General features: G+C 47.0%; 1 protein-coding gene across 5 annotated transcripts in view; it reads right to left on the bottom strand.

Moving 5' to 3' along the window:
• Positions 1-10,667: 10,667 nt before the first annotated feature.
• LOC117186114 (rho GTPase-activating protein 26) overlaps positions 10,668-21,261 on the bottom strand; it is a 292,954-nt gene continuing 282,360 nt past the window's right edge. For 4 of the 5 annotated variants that reach the window (XM_033386233.1, XM_033386235.1, XM_033386238.1 and 1 more), the window contains 2 exons: positions 10,845-10,924; positions 10,669-10,789 (listed from right to left, as the gene is read on the bottom strand). In XM_033386233.1, coding sequence (XP_033242124.1) covers positions 10,854-10,924 — 71 coding nt within the window. In that variant the 3' untranslated portion in view covers positions 10,669-10,789; positions 10,845-10,853. Of the gene's footprint in view, positions 10,790-10,844; positions 10,925-21,261 lie in introns of all 5 variants that reach the window. The other variant, XM_033386239.1, reaches the window with a different exon arrangement.

The raw sequence follows: 21,261 nt of genomic DNA, 5'->3' as shown, positions 1-21,261 counted from the left end.
GCGGTATTGTAATTAGCCGCGCTCATCTCCAACGAACTAATGGTGTCCAACGCCGCTCCGCTCAAACAAGACCGCAAATGCTGTAACTTCTCGATAGAAGTCAGCTCAGCTTCACTATCAATAACAGCTGTGAACATGCCAGCTGCAGCTGTGGCAAGAGCGATCGATTGGCCTTGTACATTATGAATTGGCATTCACTTGGGTTCATTTGATTCGTGGAACAATGCGTGGGCTGCGAGCGCTTGCCCAACTCACGCTGTATAATTTTGCTCAATGATAGGATGGACGAGTCAAATTTTTCTGCTTTTTCACTGGACATAGATTTAAAATCTACTTCCTCCAAACTGGTGTGTGCCATAATAAAATTGGATTTCAGCTCCGTCAATGATTCCAGCAATCCTCGCAAATCATATTCATCCATTTCGCGCAGCGTTTCACGATCCATCTCTGTGCGTATGGACTCTAGCCTGTCGAAAATGGCTCTAGTCTTCAGCCTCATGAAGGAAATCCGCGATGCAGGGAATTGGGTGGTGGCTGCGTTCGCACTAGCCCTTTCACAAGGTAGAGCATCGCCAACTGTCACTGTATCGCTATCATTGCCCATAGCCAACGATCCACTCCTTCTATTCTTTTTCCTTTTGTCCATGGTTTTGGCTATATTTTGTTGACGCGGAGTGTGTGAGTCGATCACAGTTGAATAAAAATGATGCAACGCGAGAGTTCAGAGGAGTTCAAAATGTTTTGCGATCACTTTTGCGGCACTTTTTATTAGTGTATGTCCAAAAGAAGCGACGACCGAAAAATAACCAACAGTTATGCACAAGAGAACGACCGAGATGTGTTGCACTGTTTCGAATTCGAATTCGAGAGAGATATATATATGTGCAGCCGGTCTCGAGAGCTGGCTAAAGCAAACAACGAAAGAGGAGGCGAAGAAAACTAACGGACCACGCTTAGAACTCTATGCAGCCGGTCTCGACAGTGCGCTGCGCAGGCAGAAGCAGATGGCGAAAGAGAAGCGAAAACGAATAGCGGGTCGCTAGAACTGCCATGGGCGGCCACAACGATCTTTGGTTCGCTACTTTTCAGCACGTTTAACCTTCTAATTTAACTTAACGAACTGTACGAAACACCATTGACACACGACAAGTACACGGCAATCACGTCGGGGTCACCAAAATGTTGGAAGCTTCCGAACTTTTTCGGCTCCACATTTACAAATTAAAAATTGCTCCGTTGTTAAGGTTACAATTTGGCGTTTATTTTTCGATATTGTTTGTGTGTTGTTGTTAGAGGCGGTGGCCATGGACTTCGATTTTATGTTGTAACGAACCTCTTTGTTCCGCCTGATTCAGCTAGGCTGGCTCAGCGATCGGTGGGTTCGCCGCAACAAATCTATAAAGTTGCCCCGTCGACAAATAAGAACGCACGGATTGGGTTAGGTTATCTAACCCTAATCTTACGCTACTTCGCCTCCTGGGCTGATTCGGTAGTTGGGTTCACCTCCTCTCCAGTCTTGGTGAGCGCGACCTATTCTGGACCCAACAAGGCGTCTCCAAGCGTGGCTCCGCCGGCTCTAACGACTGGGGCTACTGATTCTTGGCACGTAGCCCAAATCCACCACTCAGTCGGCGCCTGACGCGTTCGCTCTTACTCGACTCAACTAGGCTTTTCGGCCCGATCACAGTTCGCCTCCTATGGGATGCGCTACAAGCGTTGCACCGTTGGTTCAAGGAATTGGAGACTTTGGCTCTTGGCTTTGGGCCCGAGTCCGCCTCTCAATCCTCAACTCCTGCTGGGTTTCACTACTTGTTGCTCACTTTTCACTTCACTCTTGATGTCTCCTCTCTGGCTGACTGTCCTCACTCATCGTCGCGGCCTTCCTCTTATAGGCTCGCTTCTGCGTCGGCGTAGGTGACGCCGCCTGGCTCCAACGGCACTTTCCGCCATGCAGTGCCCGTATTTTTCCATCGGCGATTCCTTCGCTACTCGCTTCATAACGGGACCTGGCTGGTGGCCTGATCTCATGACCATATTTGGTCATGCGCTGGACCACTGCCGGCCCGATCCCGTCGTTCCGCGGCTCTTTTCCCGAAAGTCCTCTCCTCTCGTCTTGGTTCTCCGGGAGAGCTTCCCTCGGGAATTCGCCGCATCCGGATATTCTCGGATAACCTCTAGCCCTTAACCCTGTACCGCCCCCTGCGTGTAGGAATACATTTCCTCACACTTCCCCCTTTCTTACCTTAGCAGAAAACCCCGATTTTCCGTGTCCCGTATTGGGACATTTCAAATGTCGGTGGCGTGCGCGCGCTTTATTCACGAACCGGGTGCACCCTGGCGCTCTCTCTCGGCCTCACCCAGTACGGTGTTGCCGTATCTCCACACTGTGTGCGATCGTCTGGGTTGCTCCCGCGATCCGCTCGACAACGGGTAGGGTCGCTTTTGTGACTTACTCGATACGCCTTAGGGTTGCTTTTGCGATCTGCTCGATAAATGATAGAGTCGCTTCTGTGTTCTACTCGATACTGCGCTCCCCGCGTGCGTACTATACTTCCGCCTCGCGAATTCCTCAAGGGACTCGGGTAAGTTTTATTTTTCACTTTGTTCCGGTGCATTCGCGTGTCCGGTTGCCTTCTTATGGCCCTCGGATATCGGACGCCACCGCCGTTGACCAGACGCTTCACCCTCTTCGTCGTGGGTCTCATCCGCGCGAGAGAGCGCGTGACGACGGCCGACCACTCCTCGCGTTTGATGTGCTGCCACGGCGGGTTGCCCGCCGATCCCCCGTCTGGGGCCATGACGCCTTACGCTCCGGCCGGCGCGCCTCCGCCCGCTCACCTGGGCACGATGTCTGCCGGCCTAGCTGTGGCCTCTCGGTCTGGCTGGGTTCTGGCCATTTTTTTTGGCACGTCTTCGGGAACCGCCCCGTCTGTGGGTGCTGCCGCTGCATTCTCCGCCTCCACTGATCGTTCTCTTTGCCTCGGGTCCCGTTTGTTGCTGGCACGTGGAGCCTCCTCCCACAACCGCGCCTCTTCCGTTTCTGGCTTGGCCGTTTCTGGCTGTCCGGTGCCTAGCGTCTCCGCGTCATACAATGCCTTCGGCAATCGAGGCTCTCTCCCTTGCACAACGAACGCTGGCGAATATTCCGTTCACTCCGCCACCCCCGAGTTTACGGCCAGCATTAGCTCCGGCCATCTCTCGTCCCAACACCTCTGGTCCCCTTCGGTGAATTGAGCGATCATCGTTTTCACCGTTCGATTATTCCTCTCGGTTGGACTATCCTGGGGTGTGCACAGGGCCCTGAACTGGTGCCGGGATCCCAGGTGCTCCATAAATCTCTTGAAAACCCGTCTGGTGAACTGTACCCCGTTGTCGGTAACTACCACCTTTGGTACGCCGAATCTGGCCAGTGTGTTTCCGCTGAGGCCTTCCTCAGAGGCACCAAATCGGTCCATTTTGAAAACCTGTCCACCAGGACCAGTAGCATCGCGTTCCCATGCTTTGACCTTGGCAGCGGTCCCACAAATTCGGCACACACCGTCACCCATGGTTCTTCTGGCAGTTGTGTCAGCATTTTCCCCGCCGCCTTCAGCTGGCTCGGTTTGTATCTATGCAACTTTCGCAGTTCCTCACATATTCTCTTACATCACGGTGCATCCCCGGCCAGTAGTATCGTGCTTGCCATCGTTCTGCTGCTCCCCGCGTGGTCGGCCTCGCGTGTGTCATGGTTCTCCTCCATCACTCTTTTCCGCATAAGCTTCGGTTCAAACAGCTTCCATGATGCTACCTTTTCGTCTCCGGCCCGGTGCGGTATACGCCGATACACCCAGCCTGATTCCTCCACGTAGTCGGGGAACTTCGTCGGATCCGCCTTCATCTTCTCCTTGACCTTTCCCAGCCACCCACAGACCAGATTCCGGACCTGTCGGCTTTCCTCCTCCTCCTCGCTTACCCTCAGGCATCGTTCCGACAATGGTTGTCGGGACAGTGCGTCCGCCACTATGTTCAGCAGTCCCTTTCGATATATCACTTCAAAGTCGTATTGTTGCAGCTCCAGAGCCCACCTGGCGATCCTCCCCGTTGGGCTTCCGATGCTGTTCAGCCATTTCAACGCCATTTCGGTGACTACCTTGAAACAGTATGCCTCCAGATAAGGATTTAGTTTCCTTATGGCCCACACTATGGCCAGACACTGCTTTTCCGTCGCAGAATTATTCTTATCTGCACCATTCAGAGTTCTACTGGCGTATGAGATGACCTTCTCTCCCCTCTCCGTCTCTTGGGTTAGGATCGCAGCTGATAAAGCTGCTCGTCGCCCCGGTATCGACCGTGGCTTTCCATTCGCTGCCCGCGATCTTCACCACCGCCGACAGCTGGACGTCCTCCACTGTAAGTTCATGCTGTTCTCCCTGATGAGCTCCAACTGCTCTTCAGGCGTGCATTTCAGTGGCATGAGGGCATTTCAGTGGCACCCATTAGGGTCTGCATCTCCACCATGTACTCCTTGAATGGCTCTCCCCACTTTTGCTTCCCTAACCTCACCTCCTGGAGTAATTTTTCGAAATACCCCCTAGGTACGCTTGGAAGCTACCTGCACAGGCGTTCCACGACTGCCACTGCCTGTTGTTGACGACGAACCACATGAGAGCCCGACACCCTTTAGCAGCTCTGGCATTGCTCGTGGAATCAGATTCAGGTCCAGTCCGAACATGTCGGCTGACCACTCGACCTGCTCTAGGAACTCGAGTGGTTTTGCCGTTCCGTCAAACAGGCGCTCGTATGGATCTGGTCCATCCTCCATCTGGGCCGAGGGCGAGACTCTGCCCGCCTTCATTTCCCATCCTTCGAGCGCGTCCGCATACTCAGGCTCTTCTCCGTGCTTCTCTACCCATTCCTTGAACACTCTGCGTATCTCGGACAGGGTGCCTTCCAATCAAATCCCGCACGCCTGGGCACATTGGACCAAATCCTCTTTCCTCAACGAATGAACCCATCGTCGGCTCCTCATTCTTGCTATCGCTGGATACCACGCTCAGTACCGTCCTTTCCAAATTTGCTCTATCTTTTATTTGCTTTATTGGTATCTTAGAGCGAACTTACGCTACTTCGCCTCCTGGGCTGATTCGGTAGTTGGGTTCTCCTTCTCTCCAGTCTTGGTGAGCGCGACCTATTCTGGACCCCCCAAGGCGTCTCCAAGCGTGGCTCCGCCGGCTCTAACGACTGGGGCTACTGATTCTTGGCACGTAGCCCAAATCCGCCACTCAGTCGGAGCCTGACGCGTCCGCCTCTCAATCCTCACGCAACGTCTCTGCTTTTCAAAGTTCTTCCCTTCGTGCTGGGTTTCACTACTTGTTGCTCACTTTTCACTTAACTCTTGATGTCTCTTCTCTGGCTGACTGTCCTCCCTCATCGTCGCAGCCTTCCTCTTATAGGCTCGCTTCTGCGTTTGCGTAGTTGACGCCGCCTGGCTCCAACGGCACTTTCCGCCATGCGGTGCCCGTATTTTTCCATCGGCGTTTCCTTCATTCTCTACTCGCTTCATAACGGTACCTGGCTGGTGGAAATTCGATTCGGGAATTCGCCGCATCCGGATATTCGCGGATAACGGCCTCTAGCCCTTAACTCTGTACCGTCCCCGGCGTGTAGCAATACATTTCCTCACAAGGTGTTATGCGTTTTGGACGACGAAGAGGACTGCTGACCGACTGCCTCGAAAAGGAACGACCGACTAGACAGATGGAAGGGTCAAAGCCATGGCTTATAAAAAGTAAGAACTTTACATAGGTGTGTGCGTGTATGCACTGAGAGCGTACATAGGATGAGCGCGATAGCAGAAAACTTAAGAGAGACCTGACTTAAGAGCTATTAACGGCTGTTGCTCCGAACACACCCTTCTTCCGGAAAATGTAGTAATTTGACAGGCAGCGAGTTGATGGTGCAGCACGGTGGTGAGGTGGTGTGATTATTGATGGCTGATAGTTGCTGGCGTAGATCATTAAGTTCTTGAAGATAGTCTGATGTCTAGTTCTTCAGTTACCACATTGGTGGCGAGGGTGATGTCTCCGATGGGCTTATGTCACTAAACCGAGTGTAGGTCGATTTTACTGCTGATGCTTACCTCTGTAGTGAACCCATGCATGTACATATTTAATACTCTGTTATATATAAACTCATATAAAAGCGCGTATATAAACGCAGTGACATAAATAACAATTGTACCCTAGCCAAAAATTCAAAAAAATTCCAATAAACACTCTTGAATAAGAACTCAAACTAAACAGCTTTATACTTTAGTATTACGAACAGTGAATTCAGGAAAGAGGAAGAGTAGGAAAGTTCCTTCCAGTGTTATGGATGATGGAACTCCGTTGCACACTGCCTGAAATTTAGTTGTAGAATGCGTTGCGAAGATCCATTTATTTTGATGCTGTTTTTATTGTTAAATAGTTGAAACTCGCAGTGATTGTCCACATTGAAGACTGTCTGATCTTCAAAACAGATGAACTCCTCGTTGTGTATTTTAAGACAACGTCGGAATTCTTCTTGGGTAGTGACCGGTGGGTTTTCAGTTCCTATGGTGGTTCTGAGGTCGAACAGACTCCAAATTATTGAATCCCAGAAAGGAATTGGGATGATGCTAAAAACTTCGACCTGAGCTCTTGAGACCAGAGGTAGCTTCACCTTGAAGCTGACGTGTGTTGCAGTCGGGGTTCCTTCGGCTCGCATGATTTTGTGTAGTTGAATCACCTCTTTCGTTGTGACCGGCATTTGATCTTGTGACAAAAGATCCCGTATCTGGTCTAGTTGGTCTCTTAGTTGCTCGGAAGACACCAACGTGGGGCTTATTCTCCGATGATGAATACCGATTAGGACGTCAGATATGTCGAACTGAATTCGGTGGAGAGTTATTGTAAGCAGGGTTAATTGTGCTATTAGTCCTAAATACGCTTGAGTCAGATGATCGCTGTGATATGACCCTCTTTGTCGGTTGATAGTAGTCAATTGCTGTTCCAAAACTTGTAGGCGATTATCCGTGGATACTTTATCTTTTTTGACTACGTTTATTGTGGCGTCGATAATTGATGTTTGATTTTGGAGCAGATTTAGTAGAAAGTCTTCATTGTTTTTCACTTTTTGAATTACTTGAGTTATCTCCTCAGCGTATTTTGAGTCGAGAACACCAAAAAGACTGCCTGCAACATTTCCTATGATATCCATCGGTGATCTGCGCTTTCGAGAGTTTTTTATTAAAATGTTTCCTGTTTGTAGCTCGTTATACACATGTTGAAAGTGGTGAACCATGGAGTTGCATGCCAGAATATTTTTTAGTTCAGGGCACCTGTGTCGTAACTCTGACATTCCAGCAGACATTAGTTGCATATCCCTCCAATATGGGTCCAAGTCATAGTATACGATCATGGTCCACTCAGATGTTGCTATTATTTATGTTCCAAGCTTCTCATAGAATATTTCAGGCTTGCTTGCGAATTGTGTCACATTTATTGACTGTGACAATGCTAATGGAAGGACGAGCAACAGCACTAATAATTTTGATGCTAATGTAGGTAACAACATTCTTGTTCGTTGTTTGGGTGGCTCATCTTTTTCCGTGGTGTCATTTATCACCTTTTTGGAACGTTTGATTGCCACATCTTCTGTAAATAACGGCGCTAGACGAGTGATCGGGCGCTTGTATACGCCAGATGCTGTCTTAACATCAACTACTCTTACGTGGTTGTCCTGTCCAGGATATGTCTTAATGATGCAACCCATTGGCCACTTCATTACTGGAAGGCTGTCTTCCTTCACCAAAACTAATAATCCTTCAGGTACGTTTGGTGAAGCGGTCTTCCACTTATGCCGAGCTTGCAATTCTTGGAGGTATTCCGTAGGTGTCATTTGACATTGGAGTAATGGGTCGATATTTGAGAATCGCTTCAATTTCGATTATCACTGTGTTTAATACTTCAAATGTCAAAGAAGCTGTGTTAGTGGTTGTTATCAGCAGCTTTTTTGCTGATTTTACGCCGCTTCCCAGAGGCCGCCAAACGATGGAGCCCTGGGAGGAATGAATTTAAATTCCACTTGTTATAGCTGAATATAGATTCTTCTAATTCTTTGAGCTGGTTGTTTGCACCCACAATTTTCGTTGCATTGTCGCAATGAATAGTTTGGCACTTCCCACGTCTGCTTAAGAATCGACGCAGGGCTGCCAAGAATGCATCTGTGGTCAGGTCGCTTACCAGCTCCAGGTGCACTGCCTTTGTGGAAAAGCAGCAGAGCACGGCGATGTATGCCTTATCTGGTTTTTTGCCTCGGATCTTATGGTGGATCGAAATTGGTCCACAGTAGTCAACGCCTGCATTAAGAAATGGGCGTGCTTGTGTGACTCTGTGTGCTGGAAGATTGCCCATGATTTGGTGCATTGTCTTGTCATTGATGATCCAATATTGTTGTCTTGCAATCGCCCTTAATGCCTGAACACCACAATGCATGTTCTCCTCATGGAGTTCACGCAAGATCATTTTGACGATTGGGTCATTGTATGGTAGCAAAACTGGGTGTTTTACGTTGTATGGAAATAGAGCTTCTTCAAGTCTACCACCAACTCGGATGAGCTCATCGTCTCCTAGGAAGGGAGATAACGATATTATGATCGAGATCTTTCTATCCACAGTCTTATAGCGTTGTAACTGTTTTAACCCTGCTGTAAACTCGACTTGTTGGATGGTCCGCAGGATTATAGTGCGGGCATGATTTAGTTCTCCTGCGCAGAGCGTCTTTGTAGAAGAAGCGCAACATATATGCTACAATGTGTTGCAGCTTATAAAAAGGGCATTAGGTCAAGTGCATTAGTGCAGTCAAGCCTACATGTTTAGCCTTTCTCTCAAGATTGCTGGGTTGTATGATGGATGCCTTCATCCATTTGTCTCGAGATCCGTGCAGAAATAATGGTCCATATAACCACCGATGGGGATCTGCAGATCTGCTTGCTGCGATCCCTCTCGACGGGACTTTGGCTATTCGATTTGCCACAAAGGTATGGTATGTTGATGATGATGCGTTTACCCAGGATAGCACAACGGTGGAATCACGTCCATGTGCAGATCCGTCGGAGTTCGAAAACAAGGACTGCAGCACTCAGTTCTAGCTGTGGTAGTGATAGTTTGGCTGTCGGCGCCACACGTGATTTGGAACAGAGTAGTTTTTCTGACACTGGGCTGTTTTTGTATATAGCGCGTACATATACTGCTGCGCCATATGCTCGTTCTATATTGGAGACCACCTGCAAATCTTATTTCGACGGAGTGTGAGTTACTCTACAATACCGTCCTCTTCTTCGGATAATTACGTCTCGATCCGCCTTCTACATTGATTCCTTGCTCGATTCTTTCTTCCCTACTCGGTTCTGGATCGCAAGTGCATCTTATTACTTCTAGTCTAGCGCAACAGTTTGAGCTAGAGAAGAATGAAACGTAAGATTCAGATTCTGATCTCTCATAGTGTCCGGAGTAGCTGCGCTGAAGGCGTCCCCTGGAGCAAGAAGATAGCAACAGTGCTGCCAAAGTAGGGTGTTAAAGATCCGTGCTTTTTAACAGGGGGGAGTATGTTCGGCTAAGCGCCTGTCCATTGCAGCACAAAAAGTATTACAGAGAACAGATATTTGAAACTAGCGCAGCTTGTTGTTATTGTTATTGATTGTTTGCTTCTCCCTACGCTCTTAATCGCTGCATCCCAAGAGCCGCGAGGGAGGCTCGTCTGCATAGCAGAAATCACACCTACACCGATCGTCATCGACAGCATTCCGTCGTCTGGCACAGTGGCCCTGTCCCCATAGAATTACAAATCGAAACCAAAACAAGTAAAGTAATTTATCGAAATATTTTTGTTGCTGGGATTATTTGAATCAATCGAGTTACGCCTTTGGTTGCATTTATTAAATAAATATCACTGTTGCACATAAAAGATTCTGTATATTAGGCTTTATTTTTTTTAATTTCAGACATGCTAATAACTGAAAGTACAAAGGCTCATTTACAAAAGAAGCTTAGTTGTCATTTATTGTAGATTCATAGGTAAATCATATATAATTTTGATATAAACTCACTTATTTTTGGCAACATGTTAACAAACATATTTTGATTCAGTATATTATTAGTTTTCATGGTGTGTAATGTAAATATTTTGATTCAGCATATCATTATTTTTCATTGTGTGTATGGAATGCTAATCCGCGTCCTTTAATGTATTCTTTGTTTTAACCTTATATTTTTTGTATATTCTGGTGGGTATAGTACAAGAGTCATGCAGGGTAAAAATGCGTATTGGCTTTATATTTTTTGGTATATTTGATATGCTGATAAATTCATTCCACAGTGAATCTTATACTATTTTTACAAATTTCGGATACGTCTGGATTTAGTAAATAGTTCTGTGGTTTACATAACATGGTCGAAAATTTTACCCTTTTTAGCCCCTTTTTTATTCCCGTAGTTTTAATATTTTATAAGCCGTAAAATGTTGTAATATTTATAAACATACATTTTTTGAAAATATAAACAAAAATATATTGTTGTTGAATTTCATCCTACTTCTACTTTATCATCGGCAGATGCGGAAATCAATATAATCATAGCGCTGCTTACAGACATACGATAAAAGCAGAAGAATCGCTATAATCACATGATTTAATTGTATGGCTTCAAATGTTCCACATAGTTCTCCGGAATGAGTCTTGTGTTACCGTTCAGTGTACCCTGCAACCATCCAGGCTCATGTGAAAAGCGCACTGAAAATCAAAAAAGAAGTCAAAATAGGTTCTTTGCGACAATACTGCCGCTTACCATTAGTTATTATTTGATTCGGCTCAAAGGATAGTTCCCCTTCGCTTTCTCCCATGCAAGCATATAGTGTCCGCACGCGTCTAAAAAGATTTAAAAACATAAAATAATATTCTAAGAATAAATAAGATTACTTCGGAGTGCCGAAGCTATATATCGATGATATTTCTATCTAATGTTTGCCATTTTAGTTTGAATTGGCTGAGATACATACAAAATATGTATGTATTACATAAGCGCATAAGTATCTATTAATAACACAGAATTTTACATTTTTTGGTTCCATTACAGAAGGTAGCGAGATAAATCGGTTGATGTTGGTGTGAGAATAGAAATAGCCAGATGTAAATAAAAAATGTAACGAAAAAGGAAAATAGATCAAATCTAATATATAACGAGGGAACGTTGTGAGTTGCTGCTGCGACCGCAACTCTACATTTACATTCGTCTTGTGAAAAGGTTCACGGAAGCAAGCAACAAAGCCTTCACGGCAGCATTCCCCCCAAACAAACCAAGGGGTAAAAAGATGGCCCCCTGGTGTTCAAAACCAATAGGTAGCCTTCGTAAAATCTGCAGGACTTTCTCCTACAGAGCTAAAAGCGATACTGTGGAGAAACACTGGGTGGACTATAAAATCAGAACTATACAAAAAAGAAATAAAAAAGGGCCTCTTGATGGTACGTGGACCAACTCCAGTGAGGAGTCCATACACATTATTTTATATACTCATTTCCCCGGGTATACAACCATCGGGCCGGCGCGCCTCCCTAGAGAAGGATCGGTAGCTTCGATGGAATACATCCGTCAAAAACAGAACATAAGCTGGGCAGTAAAACAGATTCTAACCGTTTAAATCGCCAGGTCCGGACGAGGTGCTGCAAAGTAGCGGCATACGCGGACGACGTTCCAATTATCTATTCTGCGGGGAAATACCCGCAAACACTCTGCGACTTAATAACAGCAAAGCTTGCTAGACTGTCAGAATGGACAAAATCCCGCGGACTGCGAGTAAATCCCTCGAAAACGAAACTCTTCTTATTCTCCTTCAGCGACAGTGCCCATTACTTAGGGTTGTTAATTGAAAAAACATTTAATGTCATAGATAGAGTGATGAAGGCAACGACAGCGCTCTACACATGCAGCAAAGGGATTGGCTTAAAATGGGGCATGAACCCAAGCATAGTCCAATGGATATATCTGGCAATAGTCAGACCCATACTACTGTACGGAGTTACAGTGTGGTGGCCGGCCCTATCAAAAACGACAATCACGAAACAACTGGGTAAAGTTCAGCGAACTGGAGCTTTTCGCACCACTCCAAATAGTGCGCTTAATACCATTTTATGCCTACAAAGCCTTGAACTTGCAGGAAAAGAGCGGGCAGATATGGGTACCACAGAACATAGGTCACTCATCCACACTAAATAACAGCAACATTGTCCCAGCAAAAACGGACTATCAAGTTTCAATAGAGTACACAGATTCTCCCTTCAATACAATCATCCCTCATAGAGACGATTGGCTCGAGGGACTCCCAGGCCCAGAGGGGGCCCTAAACATATTTATAGACGGATCGAGGCTGGACAATAAAGTCGGAGGAGGACTCTACTCCGAACAGCTAGACATACGGTACTCGTCCAGGCTCCCTGACCACTGTAGTTTCTTCCAAGCAGAGGTCATATCAATCAAGGAAGCTCTGAGCTGCCTTCATGCAGCTGCCGTTACGGCAACTCGAAAAAACATTTATGGTGACAGCCAAGCTAAATGCGACTAAAGCTAAAAGCGATTCCCTCGAACTCGGCCACCGTGGCAGACTGCCGCAGATTTCATTACAAAATGGCTCAGCAATTTGCTATCAGCGTTATATGTATCGGGCTACCAGCTCATTGAGGGCAACTGTATAGCAGACGAGTTGGCCAGATCTGGTACTAAAATCACCCTTCTCCAACATAAGGAGGATATTCGTATGCCAATGGCCACCTGTAAGCTAATCATAAAAGAACAATACAAGCGAATAATATACGATAGGGTGCGATCAGCGCCATGTTGTCGCTTAACTCGCAAACATGGCCGACAATAGATAGGAAGCGCACCTCTGAGGTCTGCAAACTTGGCAGAAAGAGGTGCAGCGCAGTCATGCGTTTTCTCACAAAACATTAACAATAAATTGTTAGAAATACTTAAATAGTAGAAAAAATAAATATTATACCTGTCATTAAGGAAGAATTTAATCAAAATAATATTTCTTTATCCAAAAATCTGTTTTATATTTACCACTATTAGATAGAAATCATACAAAAAATGATCCATTCTCTTAAAATTGAAGTACTTTATTTATATCTCTAACAACTTTTTTTTATGATCACGTATACGCTTTGTTGTCATATATGGGCTATTGTGGTAGGCGTGGTCAAATGATTTATCAAATATATTAAGTTTCAGCTCGATATCTGCTTTATTCGACTTTATGCAACGGGCCGAAACCGGCCTAAGTGTGACGGGCTCCGAGCGAGCCTTGAGGCCGCCTCTAAATATCGTTATCGTTCGTTCTCTTTCGTAGTAACCAGACCGGTTTTTGTTTTGCGCTCCGTTTCTTTTCCGTTTATTTTGTTTAAACAGACAGTGTTTTGATAAAACAATCTTTTAATTAACTCTTTTTCAGCCGTAAAATGTGTAAAAACGTAATTTAATTATTTTTTCGTGCGTCGGCTTGTGCATTCTTTAAGAACGCTCATCCAAGTGTCCCCTGCTGAAAAAAAGGCCTCGTGGGTGATGCTATCGCTAAACGTAATGGTCTGCATTACAGTAGCAGAAGTTTAACTTCTCCAATGCTAGGGAGATAGCCTCATTTAAGATAAGCGTCTCCACAACTTAATTCGATGCCATTTAAAGAGTTTAAGGTTAAGAAGAAGAATAGGCCCTCCATAAACCTCCCAAATCAGCCCAACGTGCCATCCAAATCTTTCCATCTTACTTCCACTCAATCAAAAAACTAACTTCCCTGCTATTAACATACCAAAATGTTAGAGGCTTACGCAGTAAGCTCGACATTCTTTTTTGAGATAGTGTTGCATTTGCATCCCATTTTGTTGTGCTTACCGGGACCTGGCTAACACCGGACATTCTTAGTTCCGAAGTGTTGTCAGGCGGGTACACAACTTTTAGAAAGGATCGTTCGTCACGACGTGCAGGGGGAGTTCTGATTGTAGTGGACTCAAACTTCACGTCGATTTCCTTTTAAAATCACATAAATTGGGGCTCCCGTTTTCACATTCTGCAAGATTTCTTCGTTTTCAAAACGAGAACATTTTCGTTGACGAAATGAAAAGTAAACGGCTTTTTATACAAAAAAACGAACCTAAATTGCAAAAGGAAAAAGAATAGATGACTTATTAATGCATTAAGATAAACTTGACACCTATATCAGGGTAATTAATTTTGTGCTTTCTTTATAAATAATTTTATTTAACCAACCTAAAATTTGCCTCGGAAAAAATTGGCCAGGTCAACAACAATTTTCGTTTTGGTGCAAACAGCTGAGACAGTCCGATTTGGTTATCGGAACGTTGGAAAGAAATAAATTTTGGCGCATAACAGCAGAAATGCGCATGTAACACCTTAGCCTGTGCGTAAAATGCGGTTAACAGAACATCTGGGCAAGAACATCTGTTTCCCGCCCCATTTAATTCGGACTTTAAAATATAAGTGCAGCAAATTTATTTTTTATTTTAAAATTACCGTTTATCTTTATATCCAGGGGAAAGCATATTGGCAATTTAATTTTCAATTTGCATGCTGTTACTCACAGTTCGTCAGACATGTTAAATACACAATTGTTGCATCTAAGATGTCTGGATCTTCTTAGATCACGTAATTTCTGCCGTCGTTTTGCTTCAAAACAAGTAATTGAAAAAATAAAAGGCATTTTAATCACGCTGTATTCTTATAGGCTATTCACACTGACGACCATCCACCATCCATTTCGGGGATGGTCCGTAAGGTTTTGCCGTTCCGAAAATTTCCCAGTTATAGGCTCTTCACACTGACGACCATCCACCATCCATTTCGGTGATGGTCAGTAAGGTTTTCCCGTTCCGAAAATTTCCCAGTTATAGGCTCTTCACACTGACGACCATCCACCATCCACCATCCATTTCGGGGATGGTCCGTAAGGTTTTGCCGTTCTGAAAATTTCCCAGTTAGTCCACCATCCATTTTGGATGTTCCTAAGCCGCACTTCTATGCGATAGTTAGCCGATGGTATTCAAATGCAACTCTGAATAATTTTCATTCACAACGAAAACATGGTATTCAGTGCGAAAACGTAAACAATGATTGTGACAAAATAAACGAAAAACAACAACAATCATGCCCAATGGCTCGGATGCATTCAAGGCTGGCGATCAGATAGAATGCGGCGTGGCCGAGTCTGCCAGGCTGAAGTTGCAAATGTGTAGCGAATAAATGGCAGACGACTGACAACATAGAACAAATATTTTTATGCTCTGTAAATGCTTTATGTTATGCATAATTTATTCTTTGATAATGAGTTTTTTTCGGACATTATCGAGTTGGATCTGGACGGATCATGTATGTAGCTCCAGCACCTTTTCTGGCAACAAAGGCCCCCGCCAAAGCGAACCAAAAAAGTAGACACTTGGATGGCAGAGATCGCCAGAGAGCGATTCGAAGAGCAGAAGGACCTTCACAGGAAGAAGGAAGAACATGATATGAGGCAGGAAAAGATAGCCTTATTGGAAGTGCTGAGAGATATAAATAAATAAGTTTATAATTTGCATTATGGTCTAAACAATATTTTGCGATTGCAGATCGCATCTGTTCTTCTGACTGATTAAAATCACCAGAACTGTTGCTGCTATCGGCTGTTCGCATATTGTTCAGGCCAGCAGGAGATGATTGCCGCGCACTGTGCCGACGCCGGGCGCTCCGGTCCCAACGGCGCTCAAGCCAGCATAGAGCATAGATCATAAGCCTTAGAAGTTAGTTACGTTTTCACCCCCGATTCGAACAGCCGAGCTACCGCGCGACCCCCCGAATAAATACATACATATATACCACGAAACCCCACGGCGCATTTTTCTTGCAACGGCTACTAGGAGGTTTCACTGGACAATCATTATCGTCTGGAAGAATTGAGCTTCGTCCGCCCCACTACAAACATTGGTCCTTCGAGCCGGATCTTCGCCTGAACAAAAGGAGAAGTCCACCCCAGCAAGCACCGGCGGATAATTCCCAATTTCCAAGATAAGTACGGATCCCCCATCTGCCCATCTCCAGTGGCTCCGCTCCTCCTGGTCCCAGTCGGCTGGACATATTCATATACATATACATACGTGCCGCTTCTTTTCTTCCACCGTTCTACGGACGGCGCCTTATTATCGGCAATTCCGGGCGTTCTCCGCTTCTTCGAGTGCTCCTAAACATCCACATTCCGAATAAAAACGGTCGTGCTTATAGTTCCGTTGTCGGTGCAACCAATTGTGCCGCAGTGAATGGCATATGTATGTACTCACCGCTCTAGCTCCAAAAAATTAAACCATACTTCGTTCTGCCAATGCTTGTGGCCTCCTACTTTTCCAAAGGTTTAATTTGATCCGAGACAGCTCCTGCATTCCGCCTCCGATCCAGTGCTTACATTCATATACATATGTATGTATATCTGTCTGTAACTAATATTCCTACCTCTCCCAGACACCAGCTGAGCTTCCGTGGCTGACATATGCACAGGAATACAAACATACATATGTACATATGTGTAAGCACATATTCTTGCAGCCACCTGGTTTATTGCGTGCATGCCCAATGGTCCATCGTTTTTTTTATTTTAAAAATACATACACATATAAAACAACACACGAATCCATACGAACGGCGCATATTTACTTACATATACTTACGCATTTTTTTTAAGGTAGCATATTCTTGCATAGCTTAATATATGTATATACATATATGTATATGTATATTGTATATAAAACGGTTACTCCGTTTTTTTTACCCGTTGTTTCAATCTCGTCAAAAGGGGGGCTCGTTAATCCAAGCCACGATACCTAGCACTTACATCCATACACACACACACATCCAAGCAACAGCAGCGGTGCATTCTTTTCGTCTTTCCTTTCGCTTTCGCTTCTCCACCGTTTTTTTGCTTGCGTTGTTGTTGGTGGGAGAATATTTTTCGGTGCCGCGCTTGACCGTAACGGAACGCCAAGTGACGCGCTACCCTGCATTTCGAGAGTATATTGGTTTTAACATTCGTTTTGCAACCGACTCTATATAGCGGTACCTTGTGCATCAATATTATTGCTCATCCTCATTAGTTGAACATTTTTATTTGATCGTAGTATTTTATATTTATATATTCTGGCCACGGTGCACGACTTATATTATATAAATACTCGCGATAAATTCCGCCAAGGCCACATATCCACGGTTCGTCGTTCAGAACTTCCACTTCTCCATTTCCGGTCACCTGCTTTGCGACTCTGATACGCGTTATCGCAAATCCATCAGCCAACCATGCCCACTGGTGAGAAGAAATCTCGCAAGAAGTTTAAGCGGGTGAGTTCGCTGAGTTTGACCCATCCACCCAGCTCCAACGACTCAATCACTACGCCCACATCTTCCCGTCCGGCCCCAGCTGAGTGAGGTCCGACCACGTCCAGGGCTCACACACCAAATGCCTTTGAGGCCTTGTTGCTCCTCTCGGTAGTCCCTCGCACGGTTCCTAGCACTATGGCCCAATCGGCCGCCAGTTCCGCACGGTCTAAGTTTGCCTTGGCTGCAAGCAGACTGACACGCTTCGACCAGAAGCTCGCTCTCTCAAGTCCATCGAGATCAACTCCGAAGCCTGTGGGCGAAGGTGGACGCGGAGTTCGAGGCCTGTGTGGAGGCGATAACGGAAGTAGATCGAGAGGGGGTAGCTGACTTCCAGGGGATATACGACGACTGCTACGCGGTCTACGCGCAATGCCTTGCCGAACTGAACGATCAGCTCGAACCCCCGACTGTCCCTCACACGCCTCAACTGGCCGTTCAAGTGCCGACTTCCGGTGGTTGCCGTCTTCCTCCATGTGACACTGAAGTTTTCAGTGGGGAATACCAGCAGTGGCCCACGTTCCGCGACCTGTTAACCGCCATATATATAGAGAACTCCAGTTGGCTCCAGTAGAAAAACTGTTCCACCTCATCAAAAAAACAAGCGGTGAGGCCCACGACATAGTGGCACAGGCTCCACTCACGAACGAGGGTTTCGCGTCCGCATGGAGCGCCCTCCGTGAGCGCTTCCAGAACAAGAGGCTGATACTCAAAGCCCAGCTGAAGATCCTTTTCAGTCTGCCCCAAATCCGCACCGAGTCAGCTGCAGCGCTAAAAGAGCTTCAGAGGGCCGTCCACAAGTGCCTTCCGACCCTCAACCACCCCGAGGTCTCCACAGACAGCATTTTCGCTGACGGAGTGTTAGTGTACCTCATATCCGTGAAGTTGCCGAAAACGACCTTGGAGCTTTGGGAGCAATCCGTGACACACAAGTCCGAAATTCCCACCAGGCACGCTATGGACAAGTTCCTGGCGGAGCGGCACCTGTCTCTCGAGGTGACCGAGGACGGCCATCCAGGCATGGAGACTCAGGCCCACTCCAGGGCGAGTCTACCCATGTCAGAGAGTTCAAAGGCCAATCCCAACCCATTCCGTTCCCAAAGGAGCCCTGTTGCAAGGCGGGTTCACTCGTTCGGAGAAACTGTGGATCCGAAGCGGAGAACGTGTGGTCTTTGCTCCAAAGAGAACCATCCGATCCGGGTATGCCCTCAATTCCTTCAGATGAGACCTGATGCTCGCTCCAGCTATATTAAGCAAAAAATGCTTTGCTTAAACTGTTTCGCAAGAGGTCACTAGATTCGTGAATGCCAAAGCGCCCACAACTGCAACACGTGTGGAGACCGGCATTATACGCTGCTGCACCGTGGCACTCCAGTTTCCAGCCAATCCGTGTCCAGTTCCGTACCACTTCCGACTCCTGCCGAAGCTCAGCCTAGCGTTCAGAACTATTTCGCCTCCGGCAAGAGGGCGGTACTCTTGGGCACGGCTATTTTTAATATTTGCCACTTGGAGACAAACTTTCGCGCCCGCGCTCTATTCGACCCGGGCTCCGAGGCGACGTTCATTACGGAACGTCTCTTCCAGATCATTAAGTTGCCATTCCGACTCGCCCAGGCACAGGTCTCGGGCCTCAATCAGACGATATCCGCTCAGTCCAAGGAGCTCTGCCATTTCTCCATCCGCTCCCCGACTAAGCCGGGCTTACACTTGGACGCCACAGCCTATGTCCTGCCGGAACTATCAGGCAGCCTTCCCGAAGACTTGCCGAACCTGCCATGGGCAGATTCGACATTTTACGAAAGCTCACAAATAGATGTCCTGATTGGTGCCGACATCCTTCCATCCATCCTCTTGAGCGGCTCACAGACGAACATCTGTGGATCTCTCCTCGGACAGGAAACCATTTTCGGGTGGGTTTTTACAGGCCCAGTGCCAAACACGGTACAAGGCAGGGTCGCATCCTTCTCCACGCAAGTTTCCGCCGAGCTAGAGACTCCGTTAGACCAACTCCTCACAAAGTTTTGGGAAGTGGAGGACATTTCTACTAAAATAGTAAGCGAGTCAGATTCGTTCTGCGAAAGAAATTTCCTCCGGACTACGTCGAGAACGCCAAGCGGGAAATACGTCGTCACGTTACCGTTTCACGACCCAGATCATCTCGGATCAGATCTGGGGTATTCAAAGGCAATCGCGCTGGCCCAGTTCCTAAGAAACGAAAATCGCTTGAAAAGAAACAGTTCCCTACAAGAGCAGTACAACACCGTGATCCAAGAATACCTAGAGCTGGATCACATGACAGAAGTTCTTCCGACTCATGGGTCCTCAACCTACTACCTTCCGCCCCACGCTGTCTTCAAGCCTGAGAGCACTACCACGAAGGTCCGTCGAGTTTGAATGATCTTCTGCACGCCGGCCCGGTCCTCCAATCTGACTTGACCCTCCAGATCCTAAAGTGGCGTTATTTTCGGTACGTTTTCAACGCGAACATCACCAAAATGTATCGCCAAATTTGGGTTGACCCGAAACACACCCCTTTCCAGCGAATATTATTTCGAAACAAGGAGGGACACATCCGCGACTATGAACTTAAGACCGTAACCTTCGGAGTCAATTGCGCTCCTTTTCTTGCCATCCGAGTGTTGCAACAGCTAGCAAGCGACGTCCAGTCCAGATTTCCGAAAGCAAGTCGCATTATCCGGTCATTCATGTATGTCGACGATGTCCTAGCCGGAGCATATTCTACCGATGAGGCTCGCGATCCGCGAGTTGCAGGCCGCACTTAGCTCTGCAGGTTTTCCGCTGCGGAAGTGAACTTCAAACCACAAAGCCAGCCAAATTCCGAGTGCTCATCTCCTCCACACCGATTTTCTGGAGATGGATGAAGAGAGCACGGCTAAGACTCTCGGGATTCGCTGGAAAGCGACTTCAGACGAGTTTTTTTTTGTCCCTCCCGAGTTAGCGCCTGAGTCATGCACCAAGCGAGCAGTTCTGTCCTAGATCGCAAGGCTGTTCGACCCCACGGGGTGGTTGGCCCCATTCATTGTCCGGTCCAAGATCTTCATGCAAGAAATCTGGTTGCAGGACCTGGGATGGGACGATGAGCTTCCAAGCGAGATGTGCCAGCGCTGGCAAAGTTTCCTGCGGAGCTACTCCGATGGCCGTCAGCCATCGGGTGCTACAGGGGGACAAACGGATGACGGGTCGGCTCGCACAACTGTGAACTCGGAACTGAGGCGCAGCCGCTCCGGTTAGTAATACCCGGTGCAGTCTGCGTCTCACACCCCCCCTAGGACACAGAGGGTTGCGAGCGAACCGGCACCCGCCGTAACTGTGCACACCGGTGGAAGTGCGACTATACTCTCCCCGTGAGGGCGGCTGGAAACAGGTCCTAGCACGGTCATGTCTCTGCTAGGATGCTGGCGAATGGTAGTCGGGCGGAGAGAAGAAAACGCTCAGTGAAATTACCCCAATCCAAGGTGACACTGTTATATGCCGAGGGATGCATGGCCGGGGGGGTGCCCGGTCGCTAATATGCGGACTCTGGATACCTGCCGACCTCCAGTTTAAATCAGGCTTCCCGGGGCAAGCGGGCTATGCCTCGGGTGACCATCCCCTTCCCGCCTACTCGTGGGAACTACTATGTCAAACACTCTAAATATAAAAACCAACAAAACCGCAAAGGAGCTCGGTACTCCTCTTAAAGTACCGGAGGGACAAGCCAATCCCTCTGCACCAGCGCCTGGGAAACCGGGTCCAAAGAAGACAGGGAAGGAGACTGAGTCGGTCCACCGTCTTCAGGCAG

Source organism: Drosophila miranda, chromosome XR (genome assembly GCF_003369915.1).
Source record: "Drosophila miranda strain MSH22 chromosome XR, D.miranda_PacBio2.1, whole genome shotgun sequence".
Taxonomy (NCBI): domain Eukaryota; kingdom Metazoa; phylum Arthropoda; class Insecta; order Diptera; family Drosophilidae; genus Drosophila; species Drosophila miranda.
Note: the sequence above shows the minus strand (reverse complement) of the source record. Positions and strands in the feature narration are given on the sequence as shown.